Genomic DNA, 27,484 nt, shown 5'->3' on the forward strand with positions numbered 1-27,484 from the left:
GTGTGATGATCAAACAGAACCAGTTTATGATGGAGGACAAGAAGGGAGCATGGCGTTGAGTGAGCAGTTGATAAGGTCGAGGGAAGAGCTGAGCAACGGATGCGACTCGAACGACCTGAACACCACCTACAAAGTTATTATGAATTGCGGCCTCGTACGGACGTGTCGGAAGACGTGCAGCCGGGCGCCAGTGACGCAGGACGACGATTGATTGATTGCTTGATTGCGACAGGGGCACCCGTTGGCAACGTCGGCGAGGCGTGAAGAAGGAAAAGCTAATGAAACAGCGGGGCGGACGGGCTCTTTGTCAAGTTTGGTTCCTCCAGCCAACAAACAACTGTTTGAACAAATCTCGCCAGCACAGGCACACCATCTACACAACTCCATTACATCACAACCCGACCTTCATCATGTCTGAAGCCGAGAACAAGCCCAAGGACGTCGCCACCGACGCTCCCAAGACTGACGAGACCAAGACCGTCACCGAGCAAGCCACCGAGACCGCCGCCGCCGCCGCTTCGGCCGTCAAGGACAATGTTTTCAGCATGTTCGGTGGTGGCCCCAAGAAGGACAAGGCCGACGAGAAGGATGAGGGCGCCACCGAGGCCAGCGGAAGCTCCAAGGCCACCGCCGCAAAGACCGCCGACGAGGTAATTCCACGCGCACCCCTAACAGTACCATACAAATGCTGATACGAGCACAACAGGAGGACGAGGTCGACGACAAGGAGCCCGACGTCCACTTCGAGCCCGTTGTCCACCTTACCGAGAAAGTCGACACCAAGACACACGAGGAGAGCGAGGAGCAGACTTTCAAGATGCGTGCCAAGCTCTTCAAGTTCGACCGCGACAGCAGAGAGTGGAAGGAGCGTGGTACCGGCGAGGTCCGCCTGCTCAAGCACAAGGAGAACGGCAGAACCAGACTTGTCATGCGTCGTGACAAGACCCTCAAGGTCTGCGCCAACCACTACGTTGTCCCCGACATGAAGCTCTCCCCCAACGTTGGCAGCGACCGCTCGTGGGTCTGGAACGCTTCGGCCGATGTTTCCGAGGGCGAGCCTGAGGCTCAAACTCTTGCCATCCGTTTCGGCAACAGCGAGAGTACGTCTGAATGCTGCACGGTCGAGAGTGAAGCGCACACATGCTAACATGACTACAGACGCCAACCTGTTCAAGGAGGCCTTCATCAAGGCTCAGCAGGAGAACGAGGTTCTCTTCAACAAGTCTGACTAGATTGTTGCTCCAACACCAGCACGACCACCCCGCCATTTGTGCACCACCAAGCAGTAGCCAGGCCCAGAATCCCATATAACCCCTATCCCATGCACATGCCGTACCTTCCTCACCCACATCATCACCATGCATGTCTGACGAAGACATCGAGACGCATTTTGCATTTCTGTGTTCAGCACTCTGGGCGTTAGGCACTGCATCCCCCCTCCCCATATGCCCCCGTTGGTCCTCTCGGTGACGGCCCTCCGAGATGATGATGAATGTTCCCCAAGTCTCCTTAGCGCCTTCATCTAGATAGAGCACATGATGGTTAATGTATCTACGTTCTCGGATCCTTCCCTCTTGCTTGACCGATGGAATTCCATGTGTGAGAGGACATGTGTGAAAGGACAATACCTACGTAGGAGACGGTGACGTCGCGGATTCTGCCACAAAGGCGGTCAAGGCGGTATGGGCGTCCCCGCGAACTTTACGACACGCTCAGCTGTCGCGTCGGCGTCGGCGCAAAAGCAGAGGGTGCTTCATACATCCAACATCGTTACTGCGTGTATCTTTGCGCTACTTAGGAAATCTTATAACTGGATTATCGCGGCAACACTCTCTATCTCGGTTCTTCCCACAGCGCTCCACGATGCCTGACGTGCGCCCCAATCCGCCTCTGTCAGTCCGCCAACTTGCTGACGCGCATACAGATTAAACGCCAGATCAAGCTCGTTACCGAGCAGCACGTCTTGTAAGTCACTAGATGCAGTTTTGCCCCAATCCAAACGATAGATTGGCGTATCTGACAGAGTCATTCTCCCCCGACAGGCCCGATGTCCCGTCAGAAGTCGAGGGCTTCCCCATGCGTGAATGGAGCATCGAAGTCTACGTAGTCGGCCCTAACGACGAACAACTTCCTGCCACCTGTTTCGAGAAAGTAACCTACCGTCTGCACGAGTCTTTCGGAAAGCGCGCCACCCAAAGTACGCCATCTCTACCTCGACTTGACCCTCGAAACCCCTTCCAGAAAGAGCTCCATGTTGATGCGAACATAATGCAGGTCTCAAGCAGGCTCCTTTCAGGATCCAGGAGCAAGGATGGGGAGAATTCGACATGTCGATCGTCCTCACGCCCTTCTCGCAGCCCAAGGGTGAACAGACCATCTTCCACGACCTGAACTTCCAACAAGAACGCTACGAGAGTCTCCAGCAATTCGTGGGTCAGCCCTGTATCAACTTTCGCTTCCCATGACTGACTTGTTTGATCAGACGTTCCGCAATCCTAAGCCTGAGCTTGTCGACAGACTGAGGGACTCCGGTCCTGTTGGAGATGCTAACGGTGCTGCTAAGCCAGAGAAAAGAAAGAAGGCATCAAAGACTGTACGTTTCTCTGTCGGCCCACTTCTTGCACGTACCTAACATCTGCAACAGCAAGTCGACATGGAGAAGTTGGCAGAGGGTCTGGAGCGACTCGGCGAGGACGACCTCTTGCACGTCGTCCAGTTGGTACACGACAACAAAACGGAAGAAACATACACCAAGAACGATGTCGAGAGTGAGTTTTGCTGCAATGCTGTCGATACACCACCACTGACACGCGATACAGACGGAGAGTTCCACGTCGACCTCTACACCCTCCCCGATCAGCTCATCAAGATGCTCTGGGACTTTGTCAACCAGAAAGTCAACATTTCAGAATTTTGAACACCTCGGCAATCTACTTAGTCTCTGCATTTGCTTTGATTCACTCGGGGCAAAAGCGCCCGTCGCAGAGTGGAATTTCGCTACCCGGACCAAACACACGAGTCAAGACCCTACAAGCGGCATGGACACGGTGGTCTCAACCATGATATTAGAGGGTGGAAACGCGGCAAGAAGGATCGAAGGGGCGTTTCACGACAACATAATCGATACCCAAACAACAACAATATTGCTTTAACTACTTTTTTCCTATAGCTAGAAGCAATGAAAATCTTCTACCATCCACACTGTACCACTTTATTTCGGCGTGGACGCCGTCATCCGTAAATTTGTTCGCCTCTGATTTTCCGACCGACAAGCGAGACTGTGAAAAACATGACATCTCTCCAAGGCATCATTATTCTCTACAATCACACTCATATCACTGCACTCGATAGAAATCTCACTGTGAGCAGCACAAAATGTTTCCTTCAAACTTGTGTTTGTATCATTGGAAGAAAAGTAAAGCACTTGTAAACCTATATTCCAAACTCCTTTCTCCTCGCAATGTAACTGCTCAATCCATGGGTATCTCGTATCGTAATTTCATCCTTTCCTCCCGAGTAGCAAAAGAGTCTGCGCGAAGACTTTTTCAAAAATCTTTCGCAAAAGAAGCGCAATGTGGACGACGTATCGCCTAAGGGGGGCTTTTCCGGGTCTGTTGACGGCGTATCGCCTGTGTTTGAGCATTTGACCACTGTGAGCGCTTAGATGTCTTCGGTCTTGATGTGACCTTCGACTTGCCCTTCGGTCTTGATGTGACCTTCGATTTGCCCCTCGAGTTTGATCTGGAGCGCAGAGACCTTAAGAAGATCAGCTGCAGGCGATATTGAACGCTTGACCTTGCGTAGGCGAAGCTTGATGCCAGATTTTGGCTCATGGACAAAGGTCAGAGTCTTGGGGCGACCTTCGCCGTTGGTCATGTGGATTCTCAGAGCGCGCTTGTTGTGGTGGAGAATACGCTCGTGGTTATGGACCAGGTTTCTGGTGGTGGTTTTGAGAGTGCGTTTGCGCTGCTCCGGGGTCTGACCTGAGCGGTGCTGGCGGAGAGGGAGCGTGATGATCTTGCGCTCACCCTGCTTGTTGATCCAGTGGATTCTCATGACAGGTGTTTTGATGAGGATCTGTTTGGCTGTGGCAGAGCGAAGCTGCATGGTCCAAGGAACAGGAGACATAGTTGATGGTATGTAGTAAGAGAATATGCTTGTGGGATGACTCGGGCGATGTGATTTGATGGATGTGTACAGAAAGAAGAAAGGAAACATTTTGCAAGCAGACTGTGTTTCTCAAATACGATGCTAGATCACCTGTGCGTGTGCGATGAGTCTTCGCCAACTAAGTGCTGAGAGAGTTTCCGAAGATACAGCACATTCTAGAGTCACAGCCACGAGGTTCTCTCGCTTATGAAGGAGTATTGTCCAGTCGACGACGACGCTTCAGCGGGAAATCAAGATATTTCCCCGACACCGATCAAGACGCTTGTTTCCATTGACAGGTAACATGCGCAAAACAGATCCGGTGATGACGCTCTCAAGAGTGGACGCAGAAGGTTGGCGGAAAGAAGTGTTGTCATGTCTAATTCGAAGAGCCTTGGAGCTGCTGCGAGGAGCGGTTTCTCATGCATATAGAGTATCGAAATTTGGACGCAGTATTACCAGTCTCCTTTCTACACGAACAGTTTTGATGTAGACCTTAGCGCATGTAAGGCTCACCGTGTTTTGGTATGCAGCCTAGTCGAATCTCGAAAGTCGCTATCTTGCTCAATCCGTGTTCCTTGGTCGAATGTTCTAGGTAGGCATTCTGGACGGTGTTCGGTTGACAGTCCCGAGATGTTCGGAAAAACTTTGGCAAGTCACCTGGTCCTTGTTGCAAGCCAGCATAGATATCTTTCTTTCTTCTGATCCAGCCAGTATAGCAAGCACACAGCGCGGGTCCAAAATCAAAGATTGACAGGCGTGCCTGAACCTACTTGGAACAAATGATGATGTTATCTACTCTCCCTAAAAGGTCAATCTATCCCAGTCCTTGTAGGCTGATGAGTATCCAGGATTCATGTTGCATCCGAGATCCAAATATTGCGAGTCTTGAAATGTCGTCTCGATTATTATTTTTTGGCCATGTGCCGTATCTTTTTTTCCGAATATATTCTTTGGATTGATATATAGGACGTCAAGTTGCCCTATCAACGTCGACGTGGGTGAGTGTTACGCTGGCAGAAAGCCGGAGGAAGAAGGCGGTGAGAGATAGCGGTTACCTGAACCATGTTGCGCCTTCCATCAACTGTCTCCTTTGTCACACCACGATATGGGCATTGTTCTTACACTGAAATCCACTAGTTACTCGGCATCAAAGCGATATACCTGATCAATGTGTTGATAGCACGAGCTGGGTACATGTCGGGCCCATGCTTTGAGTCTTTGGAGTATGATTGAAGAGAGAAAGAACAGATCAAATGGGAGAACACTGTGACTGAGTTCTAGATTTCCGCTTGCAGAGGCAGAAAAATAAGTGCAGCGAGTATAGTCAGCGGACATCGGTATGCAGGAAGCCGCTTGCTAAGCCAAACGAGATTGTCTTCAACGGGGAACAGATGCCATTGTATTTCAGTGTTTCTGAGCTCTACACTAAAGACCAATCAAACTGCCGAGTGCTCCAGTCAGTTTTGCGATGGCGTAGACTGCATTGTTCTCAATCTCTCCCGTGGCGGCATTGAGGCCAATCAGCGCCGCTCTCAGACTCTTTTCTCCAAGAATTACACCCTCGGGAACCTGTTCTCCACTCGCGGCATTGAGTTCGAGAGCCATTGCACCCAAAGTTGCTAGAGTTGTTTCTGTCTTTGGTGGTTGCCAACCAAGCTCATAAGGAAGTCTCTCTTCCTCGAACAGGCTGCGCACATATTCCAGCGGTGCAACTCCAGTGATCGGGTCACCCATAGTCGACAGGTACAAGGCCGTTTCACCGTAGCTGAGGATGAACTGCACTGGGCTGTAGCTGAAGTTGGGATCCCTGGCAGCCTCTGTGCTGATACGGTTGAACCTGGCCTTGGAAGCTACAGGAATGGTGGCATTGTCCATACCGCTGTAGTAAGCGAGCACTGTGTCCCAGATAGTCTGGTTGAAGCTGTAATTGTTGCCTGTGGAGGCATCTGCACGGGACAACGAGCCGTCGTGCTCGATCACAAAGTCATGTCGATCAAGCATATCGAGATCAAAGTACAATCCAGAGGTCAACGGGTTGGGGTTCGAGGCGATTCCTGCGGTACCTATGACCGTAGCGAAGTCGGCACCGACGTTCAATCCCCTCTTCAAACAATCTATCACAACTGGGATCGTATAACCTTTGCCGCTTCGAGGACAGATGCCATGATTTGCGAGGGTATTTAATGCTGGGCAAGGAGAACGAACTGTTTCAAGGGTTAGAATGATATCCTGGTCAAGAAATCATATCAGGACTCGTACCTTCTCCGTTTTGTGGCGGGTGCCATGCCGGATAGTTGTTGGAAGTGCTGGTCGACGTGCTAACAGCCTTGACTAGAGGTTTTAGAGGCAGCAGACCAGCCTCTCTGCGTGTGTTGCCCATTCCGGGAAAGGCAGAGGCATACTGGGCCAAAAGACCCGCAAGTAGGACTGACGATGACTTCATACTGCACAGCGAATTCTCACAGGGCAAGAGATGGGAACGAAACACACAAGGAGAAGCAACACATCTACCTTAAGAGCTTCAGCGAGAATGATCATCATCATGAGCCGTTCATGTTCAATTGGTCCAGTGGTTCAGCAAACATGACGGGCTGTCTAGTAAAAGGTTCGTCATGAGTGGACCGGATTCTGGGAACCATGGATCGACGTGGATCTGCGGATCCGCACGTCTAAGACGACACTTTGACCGTTGTAGGTAATCGCACAGAGGGGCTCGCACCAAAGGAGAGTGGTGATTGGATGGCGCAGCGTAATTCCAGATGGTGTCGCACCGATACCTCGGTCGATATGGCGATGTTCAACAAGTGCGATGAAAAAAGAGTCGGGTGGCTGAGAACAGGTAATTTTAAGCTCGGCCGGTATGCGGGCAAGCATCAGACATGACATGAAAGGTGTTGGCGCACGTTCTGTGCCTCGGTCCAGGCTGCTCACAGACCTGTCATTGCTTGTCAGGAGAGCACAGAAAACAGACACAAAAGGTGGTAGTCAAGATGAGTGTTGACGCGCGAAAGTGCAGCTGAATCGCGGCTGAGGGCAAGAGCGGTGGAAGCCGGAACCCATCAAGAGGCACGTGAGACGCTGGAGGATGACAGCAGAGCGTAGTCTAGTCAAAGATAAAGTCCAACAGTGGCTATACAGGTATTGCTAGCTCTGTGCGAAGTACTCAGACCGTCTCGCAGCAGCTCTTAGTAAATCAGAAGCTGGAATTGATGAGAGAAGGAGGCACGACGACAGCAACAGCGTCTCTAGAATGTTTCTGGTCTCTCCACACGACGCACGGAGCAGCGACGATTGGGGCCGAGAGTCGCGGGGACATGATGGTGTGGTCTGGCGACAAGGTGCGTCGCAAAGCAGAAGCCCCAGTGCAACCTCGACAGTCGAAGCAGAGTGGTCGCGCATAGACGACTGGACCGAGGTGTAGAGTCTCACAATGGCAGAGGCCGATGCAACTGCAGCTGGGCCTCTGAACGAACCCGCTCCCACCTACAGCCCCTCCTCCACATCGACTCCCTCGTCGCAACCACAGCAGCCCTCGCCCAACTTTGTCGCTCCCAGTCACTACTTGCGCCCTCGCGACAGGGCCCATGGCTCAAAGTCCAGAGGCCCCATGAGTCCCCTCGACATCGAGCAGCTCGAAGGCCTAGTCAGTCCGCACGCGTCCCTCGTTGACTCTCTTCTAACCATCGTCTGCAGCGAGCCATTCGCGAGTTCCTCAAAGTCCGCACCAGCTACGACGTGCTTCCTCTCAGTTACCGCCTCATCGTCTTCGACACTGCCCTTTTGGTCAAAAAGAGTCTCAACATCCTCATCCAAAATGGTGCCTACATCATGCCCTCACACCTGCCCTTCCTTGATCTTTCTGGCTGACACTCATAAGGCATTGTCTCTGCTCCGCTCTGGGACTCCAAGACATCAACCTTTGCTGGCCTGTTGACCACTTCGGATTACATCAACGTCATTCAGTACTACTGGCAAAACCCCGACGCCCTCGCCCAAGTCGATCAGTTCCGTCTCAACAGTCTCCGCGATATTGAAAAGGCCATTGGCGTGCAGCCCATCGAAACCGTCTCGGTACATCCACTCCAATCTCTATACACGGCATGTCGCCGCATGCTCGAGTCTCGCGCTCGCCGTATCCCGCTGGTCGACGTCGATGACGAAACGCAACGTGCCATGATCGTCAGCGTTTTGACTCAATACCGCATCCTCAAATTCGTCGCCGTCAACGTCAAAGACACTCAGAACTTGCGCAAACCCCTACGAGACATTGATTGCGGCACCTATGGCGACCTGCAAACTGCCACAATGGAGACTCCCGTCATGGACGTCATTCATCTGCTTGTTAAGTACAGCATATCAAACGTCCCCATCCTGGACCCTGAAGGTATGTCTTCTTGCCCGAATTCTTCGGTCTGTGTCACTAAACAAGAGGCAGGTGGTGTTGTCAACGTCTTTGAAGCAGTCGATGTCATATCGCTCATTAAGGGTGGTGTATATGATGACCTGAACTTGACCGTTGGTGAAGCCCTGCTAAAGCGCTCCGAGGTAACATGCTTGACTCCTTCTTCCTGTATCATCACGGCTGACTTGACTCTAGGAATTTCCTGGTATCTTCACTTGCACTCTCAACGACCGACTGGACTCGATCTTCGACACGATTCGAAAGTCCCGCGTTCATCGTTTCGTCGTGATTGACGAGGATAAAAAGCTCAAAGGCCTGCTTACCTTGAGTGACATATTAGAATACGTACTCCTTGAAGGCGAAGGAGATGAGTTATGATGAATTTTGGTTTTGATACCCACGGTACGTTGGAAGCATCCACAAAGTACCACTTTTTAGTTCTTCTACAGATTATATCAAGAATTATTTGTACAATGTTTGCACTCCACACAATCGTATTGTGTTCTAATTGTAGTGACGAGCAACTAATCCCTAGGAGAGCAGGTGACTGAGATATAGGTCGACGACTGTTCGTCAGAGAATGGTGATGCATTTGGGACGTGGGTATTGTTAAGGATCGTCACTTACATCAATACGAGGGTGCACATCATGAGGGGACACTCAGCCACCTTCCCCGCATCGTTTTTCCGTCAACCACATTTCTTCTTTCTACCTTGCCCGTGTGCTAAACCTTGTAATTCCAGTCCCGTACGCTTCTCTCTCTCTTAAGAAGGTGTAGAAAACACAATGCTCGCTATAAAAAGGCACAGTGATTTCTATTCCAAATAGAGCTTTAAGATACACTGTATCTCCATGCATTCGATCCAGTCCTTAAGATCATTGTGCCTTTCAATAGGTAGTCGCATTACAGACGGGGAGGAAGAGTCTCTTGCCCACCGGAGCAGGCACGATTCCTCCACCAAGATTGTCGACAATGCCCGGGTAAAGAACAAGGATCATCGTTCTCCATGCCGTTCTCCGCATGATTGTTCATCCTTCGGGCAATGTTAGCCCGATCATAGGTAGGTATAACATCTTGCATGCTCTCCGTGCCTGCTCCTGCTCCTACTGACACATCTCTCATCATGCGTCTATCTCAGCGATCTGATTCTCGTCTCGTCGCATACACTGCCGTTTTCATCGCAGCCCGTACCGTCACCTCTCAACCTACTGTTAGCCATGGTGATAGTTTCTCTCTAAACATTCCAAAAACAGCACTTGGTGCATCAATAGAACACGATCCGTCTTTTGCGTCCTTCTCGTTTGAGCCAGCATTCTGGGTAGAGTTCTTTGGCAATTCCAGTACGCCAAACAAACTTGCCTTTAATCTGCTCAATCGTATTGTCGATCATGGTGGACAGCCAACGGTACGTTTCCCTCCAATTACAATCCAGACCTTAAGCTCATCAGTCCCTCGACAGATCCGACCTGGTGGGATTACGATGGATTCTTTGATTTTCGATGTGTCAGCAGGTGATCCGGTCCGCACTACCAATCCCAAAGGTGGTGTCTACCGTACAACTGTTGGCCCTGCCTACTATGAAAGCTGGTCAAATTTCCCTGAAGGCACCAAGTTTGTCTCCACACTGAACTTTGGTAACGACTCGCTCGACATTGCGAGAGATATGGCAGTTGCCTCTGTCAAATATGCAAGCAATGATAGCATCAGCTTCTTTGAGCTGGGCAACGAGCCAACAAATTACCCCAGCTCAAGATGGAAGAACAGTACTACAGCGTACGTTCAGCAATGGAAGAACTGGACAGCTCAGATCGATGCAGCTGTCAACATGACTTTGGGTTCTGATTCAGCGGTTGAATCTGGCAGTGAGCGTTGGTGGGCTTCATCGGCGACGACAGATCAAAGTGGCCTCGAAGTTAGACCTGTTGCTCTTATTCCTGCAGGCATCGACTCTGATAACCAAGTGGCTGACTACTCGATACACTCGTACCCGTTCTCAACTTGCGATCCTGCCCGGGCTGTACTAGCGACTACACAGAACATCCTGAACCAGACTGAACTGGCTCGCTATGCTGACGAAGAAATCTACCCGTCGGCCAAGGCTGCACTTGATGCTGGCAACCGCTGGATCATCGGAGAGTTCAACTCCATATCTTGTTCAGGCAATCCAAATGTCTCGGACACGTTCGCGCAGGCCCTATGGGTCATTCAGAGCGAACTTATCTATGCTGCAAGAAATGCCTCCGCTGTCTACCTACACCAAGGAGCAGCTTTGGTATTCCAAAGTAGTCAACAGGTCAATTCTGCAGGCCAAGATGGGTCGCCAGGCTACTCAACATACGACATGTTCTATCCTCGAGACAGTGAGAAGCGCGGTCCTGCAAGAGTCTTGCCTAGCTTTCCTAGTCAACTTTTCATGGCTGAAGCGTTTGCCATTCCTGATACTCGTGTCCGTCAGGTGGAAACGCCATCGGGCGTTGACAAGGACTACTTCTCCGCGTATGCCTTCTACGTCAAGAACAAGCTGAACAAACTAGCCATCATCAATTCGAAGCCATACTACGCCAACTCGACAAGCGACTTTACGGTTACCCTAGACATCTCGAAGTACGGACACTCGAAGAAGGGAACAAGAGCGTGGTTGAAGAGGTTGAGTGCTCCTCACGTCGACGAAGGCAACGCGAACAAGACTACCTGGGCGGGCCAATCGTTCCCTGATGGCAACGAGGCCGGCGAGCTCCTTGTAGAATCAGTTGGACGTGACGGCATTGTGAGTGTCAGGGGAAGTGAGGCCGTCCTTGTTTTCTTTGACAAACGAGATGCGAACATGAATGCGTGCTAGCTTTTCGATACGTGATATATAAACAGTCATCACTGGTGCTATTCCTACCATTTCTTCACATGCTCCACTAACTCCAGCCCCTTACGCTCCTCTCTCCCACGAAGGTGTAGAACACAATACTCGCTATAAAGAGGCACAGTGATTTCTACATTAAAGATTGATCCATATAGAGCCTAGAGAACACTGTATCTCGATGGATACGAACTAGTTCTTGAGAACGTTGTGCATTTTGATAGGTATACGCGTTACAACCCTTTGCACACGGGGAGGCTATATGTACGTTCCAGACTCTACCGGTAGTCGTTCGGCCAAACTCCTGCAGGGCTAGGCAACAGTAGAGCTCAGATCAGCTTTACCACCGTCTCTGTAGATCCCAAAGTGTCCACGCTGGGTCTGTATAGGGTACCAGCCTCTGATGAAATTCTTCCCTCGTCATCATACTTAGGGGCGTCAAGTGGTTGATATAGGGCCTCTTCCTCAGAAGAATTGCGAGGCTTCTCAGCCGAGACGTGAATCTTATGGGGAGCAATCCTAGGACCGATGTGTGTGTGACAGTTCGGACAAGTGCGTGCGAACGAGAAGCCTCTGCACGCTTGGAAAACTCGGCGAAGGACGAAGAAAGCGTGGATGCAACTGTCAGAACACACCGTTAATTATTGTTGCATCTCTCGGTATAGAAAGAAGCAACAGAGGGTTCTCTCGACTCACAGATCAATCATCAGTGGCACGCTACCGTAGGTTCCCAACATGATGGTTCCGTTGCTTAGCCAGCCCATGCTGCTTGCCGTGATGATGAAGAATGGCATCAAGATGCTGAACAGGAAAACGGCATTAAACGTATCCATGCACAGGATGAACCAAGACCATCGAGGGCTTGTGTTCAAGGCTAGCGGGCTCAAAATGGCAGAAATGAACGCAGGTACCAGGCCAATGGCGGGAAGTACTGCAGCTGTTGTAACGCCATAGGGAATCAGAAGAGCAAATGCAAGGAGAAAGGTGACAATGGTTGTGGTGCGGAGGACACGGTCAAGAGAACTTGGGTACTCCATGATGTAGTTGGCTCGGATGTATATCGATATCGATGATGGAAGGTTGTGTTGATAAGATCGACGGGGGTGTAGACCTTAAATATGAGCTAAACATACACGAGATCAATCACTGTGCCCCTAGATCGTATGCTGTTGTTGTTCCTAGTCGTAAGGCACCAGGATTGATGTCCTCGTAGGCCTACAAGGCACCGGTTTTCGATTGGTGGACGGGCATCCTACACAGTGGGTCTGAAACGATGTTTTCGGAGCCAAGGATGGTGCTTCCGAAGGATTCAGGAGAAGGTGCCGTGTTTCGCGAGTCAGATATCAAGTGCGGCTATACAGCATGATTCAGGAGATTCAATGAGTAAGCAGACAGTCGTGACCTTTGTTGTCGGCCGGGTTGACGACGGTATTCATCCTGGTCAGTTGATGCCGTAAACGGTCGTTATTATTTGGACCATAGCCGCAGAGAGCGGCATAGTCGTATTGCCTCGTCGCTAGTCCCGTTCGATCGGTATGTCTGAGAGATGTTGCTATGTGCTTATCAGTTCCAGCTCGCGTGACCCCCTTTTGATCCTTCGTCTCATCGTTTCTTTGGAGCTTCATTTCCTCATCTATCATATCTTGCCGACATCTGGAGTTCAAAAGGCAGAGGCAAAAGCTACCTACACACTTTGGAGTCTGAACGATCTTAGTTTTACAAGATGCTTCCATCACGCATAGCTCGAACAAGTCTGCATCGTGTGTTCCGGACAAAGACTCAGCAAAGGTCCTATGCATCGCAACCCGTCGCGAAAGGTGTGAGGCTCATCGTGCCTGGCGGCTTAGTTGCTGGAGGAGGACTTTGGTGGTTGACAACCACACACGACAATTTCGACAACGTGCCAGTTTTAGAGAATCGGGAAGCTGAGCACATGCTGGATAAGTCCGGCCTTTCGAAAGATGAGATCACCCGAATGCTTTCCCGAGGGGCATATTCTTTCCCGGTCAAAGGGGTTTCGAGTGTGAGCAGATACTATGGTGCTCAGCTAGCCTCTAATAGCCCCTGCGAGGATCGATTTGTTCACGGAAAGCTTCCTTCGCCTCGGAACGACGGTATGCCTTGGATGGCTTGGGCTGTTTTTGACGGGCATGCGGGCTGGCAGACAGCGGACCTGCTACAGAAGCAGCTTCTACCTCTGGTGCAACAGTACCTCAGTCAGGTCAAGCTTACTCCGGAAGCGCTTTCCGCATATCGAGAGTCGACTCAGCGTGCTATCACAAAGGCATTCACGGATTTCGACAGCTCGATCATGGACACAGCCCAGGAAACCTCGCAAGGTGCTCTCTCATTACAAGAGAAGATGCAAAAATTGATGCCTGGATTCGCTGGTTCGTGCGCTTTGGTCTCTTTGTATGATCCTGTTGCAAGCGAATTACACGTTGCATGTACTGGTGACTCGAGAGCAGTCCTCGCACAAAAAAACTCAGATGGTAAATGGGAAGCCTTGGCTTTGTCGGTCGATCAGACTGGTAGCAACACGGAGGAGGTTGTAAGGATCAACCAGGAGCATCCTGGTGAAGAAGACATAGCTAAGAATGGGCGAATCTTAGGACTGATGGTTTCACGAGCCTTTGGGGATGGCCGATGGAAATGGCCTCTAGGACAGCAAAAAGACTTCGAACAGAGGTTCAAGGGTCAAGCACCTCTGACATCGAGATTCAATATTCAGACGCCGCCCTATATAACAGCTGAACCTGTTGTTACGACTACCTCAATCGATCCGTCGAAGCCCTCGTTCCTGATACTGGCGTCAGACGGCTTGTGGGATTCGCTCAGCAATCAGCAAGCTGTCGACCTAGTGGGATTATGGCTCGAAACCAAAGCAAGTGGGACGAGAGAAAGCAGACCAAAGCCAAACTATGACCCACTCGACTTTGGTCAGCTCAACAAAGGTGTGAACTCGAGATTCGAAGAGGAAAGGGCAACAAACCAAGACGACAATGTCGCCGTGCATCTGATGCGAAATTCTCTCGGCGGAAACCATGACGAGTTGATAGCAGGCCGGCTTGTAGCTGGTCCTCCGTTCTCGCGAGAGCTGAGGGACGATATAACCGTGCAGGTGGCTTTCTTTAACTGTCCAGGCCTGGCAAATGTCTAGATCAAGCACTTTCTGTGAGCGACACTCGATAACGGACCGTAGTGAATCAAACTACGGGACCTAATGGACGACGCGTAAACAAAACATTGTCTGGATATGAAGCAAGATCCAAGTCAGACCTCTCCGTGTGCTTGATTTTGTAATTCGCACGCTTCTCCTACTTACACTTCTCCTGCGAAGGCATAGAGAATGATCTGCCTATGCAAAGGCACAAAGGTGTCTAAGCTAGAGTCAATACCAAAGAGAGCCTAGAGCACTCAGTCTTTCGATGGACACTGTTCATGTATAGAAACTACTGTGCAGTTTTACAGTGATCCGCGTTACAAAACTTAGCACACGGGGAGGGAACATGGAAAGCTCTCCCCACACCGTTGGGACATGCACGGCCAGTTGCCGTTTCTGTGGGGAGAGCTCAATCACAAACAGGCACAAAACGACCACGATTGCAACGTACAAGACGTCATAAAAACGGCCAGCAAACAGATAAGTTTGTAGATAGACGCTTCAACTGGTATACTGCGGATCATGACCTGTTCTCTGGGAAGGAAATGGGCGACAACAGAGGCTGTTCCTGTCACACCTGACGACCAAGCCACCCAGCCACCAAAGCGCTTAGCGAATTTGTGTGTTGACAAAACACTCGGACCTGCTAGTTTGCAGAGATCGACATCGTAAGAGAAACAGAGGCTGGGAACGGCGGCCTACAGTCAGCCATCGCCTTCTTGTAACTTGCTGGGATGGCTGGTCTAAGGTTGTGCAGTACGGCGAGACGCCAGCCGAGGTGGCTGTCGAGGCCAGCAAATGTTGAGATCGTCTTGAACGGGGCAGGAGCAAACCACCCGAGTGGCTCGACGGACAGAACAGGACCCTAGATATCGGGTTACGGTTTCCACTAATCTTTATATCCACCTGGAAACGGGCGGGTATAGTGACAACAAACAGGATGCAGGTCAAATGAAAGGTCCATTGATCAGCTTGCCCTCTTCCCGCTTTATTTAGTATCCTGCAAGACAAATCACCCTCGTCACCTTAGCACTTTCTCCTTCCTTACTCCGCTTCCCAATCCCAATTCATCCCCGACAAGGACCTCCAGTTCGTTCTTGTTTTCCTTCCGAGTTGTTCAAGGACAGTTCGTGAGGGTTTCAAGAAAGAACACTAGACATCCAGCAAGCTGGATTTTGAAGCAAGAGTGAGTGCAAAGCATCAGAATCAGATCGTTAGTGCAACAATTGACAGAACACTTGCAGGTCCCCATCTCCTTCAGTGGTATCGTTTGTTCCATCGCTCTCAATTGGCACTCAGCTCACACTGTGCAGTCTTCCCGTCCACGTATAGGAACGATACTGTCACCAACTCGACAGAGATTAAAGTAGAAGAGCAGGTCAACCTTTCTAGCTCGCACGGCGGACGGGAAGGTCACGAAAACCGCTACACCTCATCCCAGGCACCTCCGTCCCGCCGCTTTGAAGAGGAGATCAGAGTAACAGAGAAGGACCGCTATCGTCAATCGGGACGCAGAGAGGAGAACGTTCACATCTACAAAGAAGAGCATACGTCTCGTCCCAACAGGCAGACCAAGATCAGTATCGAACAGGACCGGTAAGTCATTGTCTCGTTTTCCCCTCTTTTCTCGCAAGCAAGATCAGCATCAGTCCACCCACCCACCGCCTTTCCAGTTCTCAGCACCTCGCTTCGGCACGAGCGGGCGGCTCGGGCGGTTCAGGCACTAAAGCAGTGACATGAACCAGCTATCCACCCACTAGCGTGTTGCCATGTCAACTTGGATGTCCATGCTGCTCGTCCAAGCTTTCCTCATCCACCCATATCCTCCTCCCTTCTACCTGACTCTCTCCTCCCGCACCGTTACTCCCCCTCTTTGCTCAGACCAGTCCCACTGACAGACCTAGCTACCGTGAACCTTACCAACGTTACGTCGACGCACAGATCGACGTTCAGGACAAGGCCTACGACCAACAATACCGTACCACCCACAGTCCTGCTACTCACTTCGACTCAGAGGTTGACGTTACCGAACGTGACTATCGTCGCCGAACCAACCCCGTAGTCCAGGACTCTTACGTTCAGGATACATCTGGTTCATACGTCCAAGACTACCCCAGCACCACATCTGCTCGGGACTATTACCACACCGCCCCTGCCCAAGAGGAAGTACGTGTCAAAACCCAGACTCGTACTACCGTCGACCCTCCCAAGAACCGCAAGTTTGACATGGGATATTACGACGACGAAGGCCAATATCACTCTTTCCGTGACGGACTTCACCGCGCTGCTGATCACATCCTCCATCCCATCCACGGACCCCGTCACCACCAACAGCACCACCAGCACCACCACTCCTCTCCTGCCGAAGAAGTCGTTGAGGAACGTGAAACCGTAACCATGTCTACTCCTCGTCGTTCCGCTGGCCGCTCCGGTCCTAGCAGTGCCGTCTCCATCCCCTGCCACCACATTCGCATTGGTGACTTGCTGTACCTCCAGGGTCGCCCCTGTCAGGTCATCCGTATCACCACCTCTTCCCAGACTGGCCAGCACCGCTACCTCGGTGTCGATCTCTTCACCAAGCAGCTGCAAGAAGAGTCTTCCTTCATCTCCAACCCTTCGCCTTCGGTGGTTGTTCAGCAGATGTACGGACCCGTGTTCAAGCAGTACCGTGTCCTTGACATTCGCGATGATGGCCATGTTGTTGCCATGACCGAGAGTGGTGACGTCAAGCAGGGACTTCCTGTCATTGACCAGAGCAACCTGTTGCAGCGTCTCACCGATGCTTTCGACCAAGGTCGTGGCAGTATCAGAGTTCTTGTTCTTAGCGACCAAGGTCGTGAGCTTGCCGTCGACTACAGAGTCGTGAACGGAAGCAGACTGTAAAAAAGTCCAGGTATGTCGGTTGGTTTGTCTTCTTATTATGTCACTGACCATGAGAAGGAATGATACACGATCCAACCACGACTGTCGTCCCCATGATCAATGCAGGGCTTCAGCCGACGGAGCTGGATCACCCAGGCTTCACCATGAACGACAGATGTAATGCCCTCCCTACCATAGTTTGAATGACAGATAAGAATTGACACGAGAGTTGGAATGTTGTAACACATGACATGTATTGCTTTTGTGGTGACTCCAGCTACGTTCCAATGTGATCTGTGCATGGGACTGACTAAGATTGTAGGAGGTCGGATGCTGGAATCAAATTAAACTCAATTCATCCTACCTGACTTTCGCAGTCTGATATGTTGCTGCTACAAGTGGATAGCGCACAGAGAAGCAAGATTTATCGCGAGACAAGGCTGTCAGACGACTCTTTCAGTCGAGCGATCGAAGCGCGCTTTGCGGACCTGTAATCAGTCTAACTCACCGATGTCGAGCGTAGCGAGTCGTGACCTACTGACCATGGGTCTCCAAAAGAAATCCAGGGCACTTGACAATCTGCCTGACACGATGAAACTTGGTACAGCACTATAGCAGCGCAGACGCGTCATCCAGTACCTGCTTTATAGGCGAACGACTGCAGGTGTCCGAGTAACAACCCTGGTCGTGGCGACCCTGTCAGGGCTAGTCAGACATCCAACAAAAAGATGGCGAGCAATCGAAGCGATATCAGAAACACGTTGGCAGATGTCATTGGAGTTTGAGCAGCAACGACACAGCCGCACGACGCGAGTCGACTGTACTGCCACAGAGGCGAGGATCGGTAAAAATAGAAAGATGTCCTTGAATCCTCGGAGTTTGTCGCGGCTCTTGGCCCTATGAGAGACGCCGGCGCTGCCGAGTTTTGTGGGGTTGGATGAAGCTCTGACGATGTTTAAGCAAACGGTCGTCGAACCTCGTCGTTCGAAACAGGCGGCCGTCATCTGCTTCGACTCGTTCTAGCTGCAGAACATCCTGGCGCATAGGCCGCGATCGAGGTACCGGAAATACCTGCTGATTGTTCAAACGCTATCGGAGCAGCAAGATGAAATGCCCCGGAGGAATTGTCGTATTGGTGGAAGTAGAGTTGCAAGCAGGAAAACACCCGACGCTCAGAGTTGTCAGGAACCCAGTTCGTCATCTTCTGTGACGTAAAAGCCGGTTGGCGTGTTGTGGTTTGCCTGTCACGCTGCGTGCGTGTTCGACCTCAAACTACTTTACGTGCCCGAATTGTCTCTGGTTTTTCCTTCCTCCACCTCAACCATCTCAATTCATCCCCTACGCATCCACAACATCACCAATTCACATAGCATGCTTTCTGAAGGCGCAAGACTGGTCGGCGAGAGCGGCAAGACGTACCTGGCAGTCAGCCCGTTGGGCCAAAGTAACGTCTGGACAGCTGTCGAGCAGAGCAATGATCCCAAAAAGCCTCTCCAGGTCGTTGTCATCAAGGAACCCGGCGAAGTCGACACACAGCCAGGATGGCCCAGCTTCCAAAACGAGATGGTCATGCACGAAGTCTTCAAGGACTCGCCAGCCATCAGACAACAGGTTGACAGGATCCCTCCCACCCAGGCTGGAGGTCCACCAATGATTGTCTTGGAGATCACTGAAACAACTCTCTGGATCGCACGCACGAAACGACCCATGTCACTTGCCGAGATCAAGACTGTCGCCAAAGATGTCCTTGTCGGCCTGCGCGACGTACATGCAGCTGGTCTGGTGTACGCAGATTTGAAGCCTCAGAACATTATGGTCGACGGTTTCAATGCCGAGTCGGAGGAAAAGGACGACCACCTCAAGGCCAAATTGGGCGATCTGGGTCTCGTCATGGAACCCATGAATGGCAAAGTCCAGCCCATCACGTACCGCGCACCCGAAGTCTACCTCAAAGGCGATATCACCTCACGAGTCGATGTATGGGGCTGGGCTCTCATCTACTGCCATTTGCTCGAAGCCCGCACTCGCTTCTCCAAGACTGGTCTTTACGACGACCTCGACACGAAGACTGGAGGCATGGTTGAAAGAGAAGACGCTGTCAAGAGCGCATTGATGAACGACTACAAGCTACAAAACGAGCCTGTGTACGGAAACGTCCCATTGCCTGCAAACGACCCAAGCAAGCACAAAGGTGACCAGTGGGAGCTGTTGCGTCAACGTGGTCTGGAGGATGGAGAAGTCGACTTCCTCAGATGGGTCTTGAAGGCCGACCCCTATCAGCGGCCGACCGTCAACCAGATCTTGGAGAGCGGATGGTTGGACAAGACCGCCGAAGAGGTAGCCAATGGCTTCAATCCTCCGGCATTCGAACATCTGGAATACGACCCCAAACGTGCCACTCCCGACGAGTTTGCCGCACAAGAAAGGCAAGAAGCATCAAACAACGAGCAGGACAAAGGCCAATACTTCAAGCAGCAACCTCAGCAACAAACCAGACCAGCAATGAAGGAGAAACGTTTCCACAGCGAAGAAGACGAGGTACCTGTCAAGAAGATGTACGTGCCTGACGCCTCGTTGACGGCGCCGGCAGAGCAGCAGCAAGCAGAGCCTTCCCCTGCTACCATTCCTACCCATTCTGCTCAGACGACCACGTCAGCCGCACAACCCACATCATTCCAGAGCGTGGAGACAAGCTCGACCTTACAGCCTACCCCTTTCAAAGACGTGGGCTCCTATTTCCAGGACACTAAGGCCCCTATTCCGTTCAGCGACAACAGCTCTGCCCAGAGCGCTGTGGGTGGTACTCCGTTCAAGAGCTTCGGCACAACCGAGACCTCAACCATCGCCACTCCATTCGCAAGCTCCACTGTCGAGTCCACTGAGAGCAAGATGGCCCCAACACAATTCGCAGACACCAGTGTCATGAACGACGCCTCTGCACCCGTACAGTTCAAGAACATCAACGAGAACAACCAGGCCACCACGCAGAGACCTGCTTTGAACACGACCAACACTGGCACTTTCCTGTCGTACAAGTAAATTTGTTTCCTGAAGAACATTGTTTGCATTTTTCGTTCGCGCGCATATTCATTTCAGTGTCGTCATGATTTAGCCCCTGGTTGGTTTAGTGCAACTAGAAGCTGAGAAAGTTCGCAATCACATGTCATTTTAATACAAGAAGTCCAAGAGATTTTCTGCATCCATTACCACTCCCGCGTACTGTAACCCTTGATCATCATCATCGTCTCTCGCCGATCGTGACATCGTTAGATCCTGCCTTTCCTTAGTGCGCTACTCTTCCGTCTTGATCGACTTCTTGAGCCCGTCGACCACAGTCTCGCTGACATTCTGCAGCCTCTCGCCAACATTGCTGCCGACACTCTGTACACTCTCCCCAACGCCAGTGCTGCCAGACTCAACAGCATGCTTGACGCCTTCAACAACAGTCTCGCCAACATTCTGCACACGGTGACCCGCATCCTTGCCAGCCTCGACAGCACTCTCCGCCATGTCCACTGCAGCACTCTTGACCCTCTCGAATTCATTCTTGGCCTGTTCACCTACAGACCCGAGATCGTGGGGCCACTGCTTTGTAAACTTGAGGATGGTGTAGTAGGCCGAAATGATCAAGACGTGGATGCGCTCTTTCAGCACCATGGAAAGACCGTGTCCGAGGAAGCCTTTGATGACTTCGGCGTCCAGACCGCTGTACATGCCTTTGATGCCTTCGGTGTTGTAGATGTTGGCCAGAGAGCGGAAGATTGCCAATTGTTGAATTTGTTGCCAGAAGACAAGACGCAGAACCTTCTTGGAGCGGGCTGTGATTTTGGAGTCGGAAGAAAGATCTGGTTTCTCAAGGTAGGCGGGTGGTTTGCGTTGTGTTTCTTCTGCCATGGGACGGGATACTTGAGCGCGGCTTTTGGCTAGACTGAAGGGGTAGGTGACTGTTGATGCTGTGGCTTTGGACATGGCAGCGATGAGGAAAAGGGCCTTTGGTCCTGGTTTGTCGCGTTGGGAACGAGGCAACAGTGTCCTCTTCAAGAGATTTTGAAGTAGAAAAGTCAGGGCGGGATTCAACGTGAGAATCAGACTCGCGCTGTAACCGGCCCAGAAACCCTTTAGGCCACGCTCACTTCGGATCTGCAGGAAAATGTCCTTCACGCTGAGTTTCGATGCCATACCGGGAGGTAAGCTGGAAGTCTTGTCTCTAGCGGCAATCAGAGCGGCAGTCTGCTTCCTGGTAACGATTTGTTGGATAGGAGTTGTGACGAACTTGGACAAAGCACCAGCAGCTATACCAACACCGAGTTCATGAAAGACGGGCAAAGACTTGGTACCCAGTTTCTTCTGCTGGCGCTGGCGGAAGGCAGTGTATGCGAGGAAGAACAAGAAACTGTCAACCACACTCTTTGCCGTGTCGGTCGCGCAGCCATTCCAGAAGGCTTCCAGTCCTCCTTCGTGTGTGTAGATCTTTTGTGCTGCGTCGGCAAGACTGGCGTATTCGGCATCTTCTGCTTCTTTGGCGGCCGAGGGAGCCTCTCCGGGTGTTTTGAGTTGCTGTTGAACCTGGAGACGAGTGATGACGAGATCGAGAGGGTAGAGGATAAGATGCGACAGAGCAGTACCGGCAGAACCTGCTAGAGCATGGCCAAGGGCCGGAAGACCTATGCCATCGGTGCTGGGGCCTCGTCGTTCGTTCTGTTCCTGGATCTTGTGGTAGAGCTCAAAGGCATCCTCGACTCCATAGTCAGCAGAGTAATTCAAGCGGTCGATGGCGTTCATGAGGCGCGTTACCAGCTGACTGTTGTAGACGGACATGTTGGACGATGTTTCTACGGTACAGGTCAGCGGGGTGTCTGAAGAGGAGGATCAGGCCCAGGCGCACCTTTTATCGTCGAGTCGCGCTCACTCCCTGGTCTGCGGGGCCACTATACTTGAGCTGTGGTATACTGCGGAGTGCATGCAAAGGAAACGGATCCTTTGTCTTTTGTCACGGCCTCGTTCGAGTCTCGACATGCATCTGCCCCTCGGCCTTCCCCAGATTATACTTGCGTCATCGCTCCGGGCCGAGGCATGTGACAGTGGCACGGACAGCATCATTATCTGGACGTAAGAAGACATTACTTTTGATTGGTATCCAGATCTACATCAGTGAGCAACAACAAAGAACGTGTTGGTGATGAGGCAGACCACCATGACAAGCAATCCGTAGATTGCCAGCCCCAGACTGGCCTTGCGCAGAATGCTTCCGCTGTTCCATCCACCCGCTTCTGCTTCTCCATCACCCTCTGCCTCTTCATCATCGTCCTCCTTGAGCAATCGCTGGTGATGCGGCGAGTCTGGTGATGAGATCTTGTAGTAGAAGAGCCCTGGAAGAATGAAACTGATCGAAGTACTTCCAGTACTGCCGACATAGGCTAGCACCACCGACAGAGATGATACAGTCATGGCTACAATGTAGCTCAGGATAATGATGGCTGTAGTAATGACCGCGAAGCGTCTGTCGCTCATCTCGCCGCGACCCTTCTGCGAGTTGTTCGCAGAGGTCAAAAGGCTCGAGCGAGAGGGAGAGCCGTTGACAGAGGCGTATTCTGGCTGCTTACGCGAAGCTGGGCGCCACTTGAGTACTGCATCAACCGACGCACGGCAAGGATGAACTTGAAGAGGGTACGAGAACATGACAAGCACAACGATTGCTGCTTTACCAATCGTCGATGCCACTGAAGGGATATCTGTGATTTGTCAGGGCCAGGCCACGAAAGGTGTTGAGATTGTTATCGTGACTTACATTGAGCGACAATGTTACCGGCAACGTTGTCACCAAATGTTAGGTATCCAGTAATAGCGACAAGCAGATAGATACTGCCGGAGCTACCGATACTGGCCAAGACGACAGAAGTGGTTCTGAACGGGCTGTTGTCCTCGATCTCGTTGAGAATGGAGAACATATTCTGATGACATGTGTAGGCAAAGACGATGACGGGGAAACTGGCCAGGACGGGGACGATACCCTTGTCGGGCACGATACTGATATCACCCTTGAGACCCATATCATCGCCTTGTGCGAAGTGGTACACCACCAGCACGACAAGATAGCCAATAGAGACGAGAGCAATGATGCTAGTATACTTGAGAGAATCAAGTCTGCGGAGGAAGGAGAGAGGAATAACGATAAGCCTGGACACTAGTCAGATGGGCACGGAGAAGAGTGAAGGCTTGTATATGCTCACATGAAGGCAGTAATCCAGAAGTGTCTGTCCAGCAGATATTCGGCCGCAGGAGTGTCTGTGAAGCCACGAACGACACCGGGCATGAGATCACCGATGATGATAAGATAACTGATGCCGACACCGAAACACTTGATAGCAATGGCAGCGTCGAAGATGACGGCAGCATTGGGGTATGTGATTTGGCTCAGAGCGAAGAAACTGGCATTGCCGCGATCCAGGTATCTCGCGCATCTTGTTTGAAGGTAGAGACCGAAGCCTGAAGCGAGACCAGACCAGACGATGACAAGGATTCCGAGCAGGATGCCCATGTTGGACAGGGCCGAGGGCATGGCCAGCACGCCGGCACCGACTATGGTGTTGACCAGGTTGATGACACTGCTGGTCCAGGAAGCGTGGCCGTGGACACGGTTCTCTTTGCGGCGCGGACGGCGCGACATGCTGGCGGTGCTGTTGGGACGGGACGACGAGTCGCTGGGCGGCGAGCGGATTGAGGCGTAGCTAGTCATGGTTTGGTACTGAGAAGGAGCCGGCGACAAGGACGTGGATGCTAGCGAGCGACCATGGCGTGGGAGAGAATTGATGGAGCATGAGTCTTGCCTTCGCTATCTACCCTTGGGCCAAGCCGCGAAACGGCTCTCGGCTGCCGACTGTGTCTTGATCGTCAGGCTCGCCATTTTCCGTCATGAGCACACCAAACACACCTTTCTCCCGCTGCACAGCTTCCAACACATCACACGACCATGTCCACTATCGCACACGGCACCGCCTTCGAGACCCTTGACGCCCTGGAACAGCGCCTGCAACGCGTGCGTTTCTTGCTCTACGGTACCTCTGCCGCTACCGACCCGAACGACAACGACAAAACGTCCACCGACTCTCCCGTAACTCAATCCATCGCTTCGCGAATACAAGCACTGCAGTCCTCACTTAACTCTGTCCTGTCCGACTCAAACTCCGCTCGGGACATCGTCACACTACGTAATTCATGCCTGTCGCACGACATATCTGCAACTCATCTGACCACCGACTAGAATCACAACATCTACACCATGCCCCTGACATGACCCATCACGCCCTGACAGCCCTCGTTCTCTCTCATGCACCATCGTATCAGGCCACAGCTGCCCGTCTAACCTCCTTGCAAGACCTGCCAGTACCTGATCCTTCTTCCTCGGCCGCCCTTATTCACTTGCTTCCCCGACTGCAACGCCTTTCACACAGACAAGATGCTCAACAAGAATCAATAGCCCAACTGCGACACCAGAGTCTTGCCATATTGGCCAGATGGTACGATTCTGCCATTATTGGCATGGACGATTGCTGGACTGAGTGGGAAGCAAGACTCATGAACCAGGAGAAACTCGTCAGAAGAGCAGAAGCCGACAAGAAACAACACGAGAACCCTCTTTGATATCATCAACCCATCACCTATCTACTCAGGACAACAGCTTCGCCCCCATGTCTTCGTACTGCTGCATACCACTTGCCAGCTTCCTCAGTTTCGTCTTGAACAGACGATATACTTCTCCACATTCTGGTAGGCCTTCTCCGCTGCTGTCTGAATCCTTTGGCGACTCATCTTCGACGCCCTCGGTCGAGCTTTTAGGTGACTCACCTTCCACCACGCACCGCATGAAGAAGCGATCATGCGTAATGAGCAAGATGGCTCCTTGGTACTCTCGAAGCCTGAGAGCAAGTGCTTGTATACTGTCTGGATCCAGATGTGTAGTGACCTCGTCCAGAATGAGCAGGTGAGGTGGGTCGTACAGCACTTTGGCCAGCGCCAATCGCACTTTTTGCCCGCCCGAGAGACTGCTCATGGGCACCTCTGATGTCACTTTGCCGGCAAGGCCCAGAGAAGACAGGAGGCCGCGTGCTTCCTGTTCCGAGAGATCTCCGCCCGCAAACTCCAGCAGGTGCGATAATGCCGTCAGCCTGGATTCTGCCAAAGCAATGTTTTGAAGTTCTTCGACGGCCTGCTGCGAATACAGGCCAATCTTTGCTCTAGTGTGCCGCACGATATTACCTTTGCTCGCCGTAACACTTTCCGCGCTGTTTTGTGAGTCTGCAATCATCAATGAGACCAAGGTAGATTTTCCAGAGCCGTTCATGCCCACAATTCCTACTCGCTCTCCCAGATGAATGTTGAAGTTGACATCGCGCAAGATGGGTACTTGCGTTCTGGCAACACGATGGTCAAAGCAGACGTCTTCGAGAGAAACCAGAGCACCAGGGAAACGAAGGTCAGATGGACAGACAGGGAATGCCATGCGTGGTAGAGGATCAAAGTCAGGAACCTCGATGGCGTCCCGCAGGCTGTCATGCCACCCAGCTCTGTCTCTGTTAAGCTTGAATCTCGTGCCCTTGGCCGAAACCTCCATACCCATTCTCTCATTCAATTTCTTCTTCCGCGAGGACACTTGCTTGAGCTTCTTGTCGTCTCCCGAGCGCTTTGCCATCTTGAGGTTCTGGTCGATGGTCGTTTGCATGTGTTTCTTTTGCTTTTCTTGAGCGGCTTGTATCCTACTGAGATATCTGTAAGATCGCCATCTTGCAATCTCGTAGCCGGATACGTTGCCCTTGAAGTTTTCTATCCTCTGGTTTCGTAAGACGAGAAGTTCGTCTGCGACTCCGTCTGCGAACGACCGATCATGCGTTACTGTGATCAGGGTGACTTGAGAATCGAGCGTTTGGATGTATTTTTCTAACCAGATGATGGACGGCAAGTCGAGGAAATTGGTTGGTTCGTCCAAGAGAAGGAGGTCCGACGATTGGCAAAGCGCACATGCCAGACTGCAACGAGTCTTCCAGCCTCCGGATAGTTGAGACACGGGGTTCTCTATGCGTTGTGTTGAGAAGCCTAATCCAAGCAATACAGTACGTGCTCTCGCTTCGGCGCCCGAGGCATCTATCTGGGAACTGGTCAGTACGAGTATCTGGCAATTCACTGGAAAGAGAGAAATTGTACCGATACTAGAGATGCTTGCACATCGGTCAGCATATCGATGGCGCTCTGCATCTCTTCCTTGACTGTCGCAGCCTCTTCGGCTTCAAGAGCATTTGAAATGTTTAGTTGGTCAAGCCTGGGTAAGGATGTCAACAGTGTGTTTCTCGCAGCACGCTGGTACTCGTTACCTCATGGAAGAAATGGCCAACTCTCCTTCCAAGTGTGTCAGCTCCTTTCTTGCGCCCAAGCCCCTCACCCCACTCGTCTTTGAAGCCCGCCGTCTCGCTTCGTCAACATCATGTTGCAATCGCTCGCGTTTCAATCCCCGGTACACCTTTAGCAATACAGCAGGATCCTCGACGTTGTCCATGGCCACTGACAACCTACTTGCTTCACACAGCAGACGCCGGCGATGCTTGTCACTGCGCAAAACATGTTCGAGGACAGTCTCGTCCGGTAAGGATGGCGCAGAAGAACCATCGTCTTCGTCCTCTTGCACTTGACCGAGAAGTAGTATGCGTGTAGCTGCGGGTATACTAGGGATGAGTCCTTCGGCCATGGCTCTGAGGAGTGCTGGTACGCGACAGTAAGCACATGAGTGGGTGGGAGCAGGAGGGAGGGTCGAGACCCCTACTTACTCGACTTCCCCACGCCATTGCGGCCAACCAGGACGTAGTGTCGACCTGGATGTAGCTGTAGTTCGGCATGGCTTAATATCTCATGGTTGCCGATTGTGATGCTGAGGTCTTTGACTGTAATCTCTGTAGAAGTATATTCTTGTTTCTGTGCGTGGAAACGGCTCTGCTGTGCGGTCACATTCAGGACGGCTTTCTTGGCGATAACCATGGCTTTGAGTCAATTTATGGAACAGTTAGG

At 51.7% G+C, this 27,484-nt stretch overlaps 14 protein-coding genes across 14 annotated transcripts; 8 read left to right on the forward strand and 6 right to left on the reverse strand.

Moving 5' to 3' along the window:
* Nucleotides 1–685: 685 nt before the first annotated feature.
* Nucleotides 686–1,232, forward strand: M436DRAFT_36622 (uncharacterized protein; the record flags this gene model as incomplete). Its single annotated transcript, XM_013576434.1, has 2 exons — nucleotides 686–1,100; nucleotides 1,159–1,232. The coding sequence occupies 2 exons, from the start codon at nucleotides 686–688 to the stop codon at nucleotides 1,230–1,232; spliced, it is 489 nt and encodes a 162-aa protein (XP_013431888.1).
* A 631-nt stretch (nucleotides 1,233–1,863) lies between these two features.
* M436DRAFT_77583 (putative transcription initiation factor subunit) lies at nucleotides 1,864–2,917 on the forward strand (the record flags this gene model as incomplete). The annotated part of the gene is made up of 7 exons (XM_013576930.1): nucleotides 1,864–1,872; nucleotides 1,925–1,965; nucleotides 2,043–2,197; nucleotides 2,275–2,429; nucleotides 2,483–2,593; nucleotides 2,645–2,768; nucleotides 2,820–2,917. 7 exons carry the CDS (start codon nucleotides 1,864–1,866, stop codon nucleotides 2,915–2,917), a joined length of 693 nt encoding a protein of 230 aa, XP_013432384.1.
* Nucleotides 2,918–3,660: 743 nt separating this feature from the next.
* Nucleotides 3,661–4,128, reverse strand: M436DRAFT_59678 (uncharacterized protein; the record flags this gene model as incomplete). Its single annotated transcript, XM_013576621.1, has 1 exon — nucleotides 3,661–4,128. The coding sequence occupies one exon, from the start codon at nucleotides 4,126–4,128 to the stop codon at nucleotides 3,661–3,663; it is 468 nt and encodes a 155-aa protein (XP_013432075.1).
* A 1,449-nt stretch (nucleotides 4,129–5,577) lies between these two features.
* On the reverse strand, nucleotides 5,578–6,532 carry M436DRAFT_35974 (Cloroperoxidase; the record flags this gene model as incomplete). The annotated part of the gene is made up of 2 exons (XM_013576307.1): nucleotides 5,578–6,356; nucleotides 6,412–6,532. The coding sequence occupies 2 exons, from the start codon at nucleotides 6,530–6,532 to the stop codon at nucleotides 5,578–5,580; spliced, it is 900 nt and encodes a 299-aa protein (XP_013431761.1).
* A 1,050-nt stretch (nucleotides 6,533–7,582) lies between these two features.
* M436DRAFT_35702 (CBS-domain-containing protein) lies at nucleotides 7,583–8,932 on the forward strand (the record flags this gene model as incomplete). Its single annotated transcript, XM_013576267.1, has 5 exons — nucleotides 7,583–7,795; nucleotides 7,846–7,969; nucleotides 8,030–8,536; nucleotides 8,588–8,697; nucleotides 8,750–8,932. 5 exons carry the CDS (start codon nucleotides 7,583–7,585, stop codon nucleotides 8,930–8,932), a joined length of 1,137 nt encoding a protein of 378 aa, XP_013431721.1.
* Nucleotides 8,933–9,678: 746 nt separating this feature from the next.
* Nucleotides 9,679–11,394, forward strand: M436DRAFT_34712 (glycoside hydrolase family 79 protein; the record flags this gene model as incomplete). The annotated part of the gene is made up of 2 exons (XM_013576091.1): nucleotides 9,679–9,960; nucleotides 10,015–11,394. The coding sequence occupies 2 exons, from the start codon at nucleotides 9,679–9,681 to the stop codon at nucleotides 11,392–11,394; spliced, it is 1,662 nt and encodes a 553-aa protein (XP_013431545.1).
* A 341-nt stretch (nucleotides 11,395–11,735) lies between these two features.
* Nucleotides 11,736–12,443, reverse strand: M436DRAFT_59682 (uncharacterized protein; the record flags this gene model as incomplete). Its single annotated transcript, XM_013576622.1, has 2 exons — nucleotides 11,736–12,027; nucleotides 12,103–12,443. The coding sequence occupies 2 exons, from the start codon at nucleotides 12,441–12,443 to the stop codon at nucleotides 11,736–11,738; spliced, it is 633 nt and encodes a 210-aa protein (XP_013432076.1).
* Nucleotides 12,444–13,249: 806 nt separating this feature from the next.
* M436DRAFT_34639 (pyruvate dehydrogenase) lies at nucleotides 13,250–14,548 on the forward strand (the record flags this gene model as incomplete). The annotated part of the gene is made up of 1 exon (XM_013576090.1): nucleotides 13,250–14,548. A coding segment is annotated over one exon (1,299 nt), but the record flags the coding sequence as incomplete, so codon positions are not given.
* A 2,247-nt stretch (nucleotides 14,549–16,795) lies between these two features.
* Nucleotides 16,796–17,452, forward strand: M436DRAFT_35850 (nucleic acid-binding protein; the record flags this gene model as incomplete). Its single annotated transcript, XM_013576289.1, has 1 exon — nucleotides 16,796–17,452. The coding sequence occupies one exon, from the start codon at nucleotides 16,796–16,798 to the stop codon at nucleotides 17,450–17,452; it is 657 nt and encodes a 218-aa protein (XP_013431743.1).
* Nucleotides 17,453–18,802: 1,350 nt separating this feature from the next.
* Nucleotides 18,803–19,768, forward strand: M436DRAFT_36584 (kinase-like protein; the record flags this gene model as incomplete). Its single annotated transcript, XM_013576427.1, has 1 exon — nucleotides 18,803–19,768. A coding segment is annotated over one exon (966 nt), but the record flags the coding sequence as incomplete, so codon positions are not given.
* Nucleotides 19,769–20,722: 954 nt separating this feature from the next.
* M436DRAFT_35194 (mitochondrial carrier) lies at nucleotides 20,723–22,249 on the reverse strand (the record flags this gene model as incomplete). The annotated part of the gene is made up of 2 exons (XM_013576171.1): nucleotides 20,723–22,165; nucleotides 22,226–22,249. The coding sequence occupies 2 exons, from the start codon at nucleotides 22,247–22,249 to the stop codon at nucleotides 20,723–20,725; spliced, it is 1,467 nt and encodes a 488-aa protein (XP_013431625.1).
* A 330-nt stretch (nucleotides 22,250–22,579) lies between these two features.
* M436DRAFT_77592 (putative amino acid transporter) lies at nucleotides 22,580–24,167 on the reverse strand (the record flags this gene model as incomplete). Its single annotated transcript, XM_013576931.1, has 3 exons — nucleotides 22,580–23,163; nucleotides 23,220–23,608; nucleotides 23,662–24,167. The coding sequence occupies 3 exons, from the start codon at nucleotides 24,165–24,167 to the stop codon at nucleotides 22,580–22,582; spliced, it is 1,479 nt and encodes a 492-aa protein (XP_013432385.1).
* Nucleotides 24,168–24,401: 234 nt separating this feature from the next.
* On the forward strand, nucleotides 24,402–25,072 carry M436DRAFT_36940 (uncharacterized protein; the record flags this gene model as incomplete). The annotated part of the gene is made up of 2 exons (XM_013576499.1): nucleotides 24,402–24,639; nucleotides 24,693–25,072. The coding sequence occupies 2 exons, from the start codon at nucleotides 24,402–24,404 to the stop codon at nucleotides 25,070–25,072; spliced, it is 618 nt and encodes a 205-aa protein (XP_013431953.1).
* A 25-nt stretch (nucleotides 25,073–25,097) lies between these two features.
* M436DRAFT_37100 (ABC transporter domain-containing protein) lies at nucleotides 25,098–27,454 on the reverse strand (the record flags this gene model as incomplete). Its single annotated transcript, XM_013576528.1, has 4 exons — nucleotides 25,098–26,573; nucleotides 26,630–26,744; nucleotides 26,797–27,181; nucleotides 27,247–27,454. 4 exons carry the CDS (start codon nucleotides 27,452–27,454, stop codon nucleotides 25,098–25,100), a joined length of 2,184 nt encoding a protein of 727 aa, XP_013431982.1.
* Between the last annotated feature and the right edge of the window lie 30 nt (nucleotides 27,455–27,484).

This window comes from Aureobasidium namibiae, assembly GCF_000721765.1.
Source record: "Aureobasidium namibiae CBS 147.97 unplaced genomic scaffold scaffold_1, whole genome shotgun sequence".
NCBI lineage: Eukaryota > Fungi > Ascomycota > Dothideomycetes > Dothideales > Saccotheciaceae > Aureobasidium > Aureobasidium namibiae.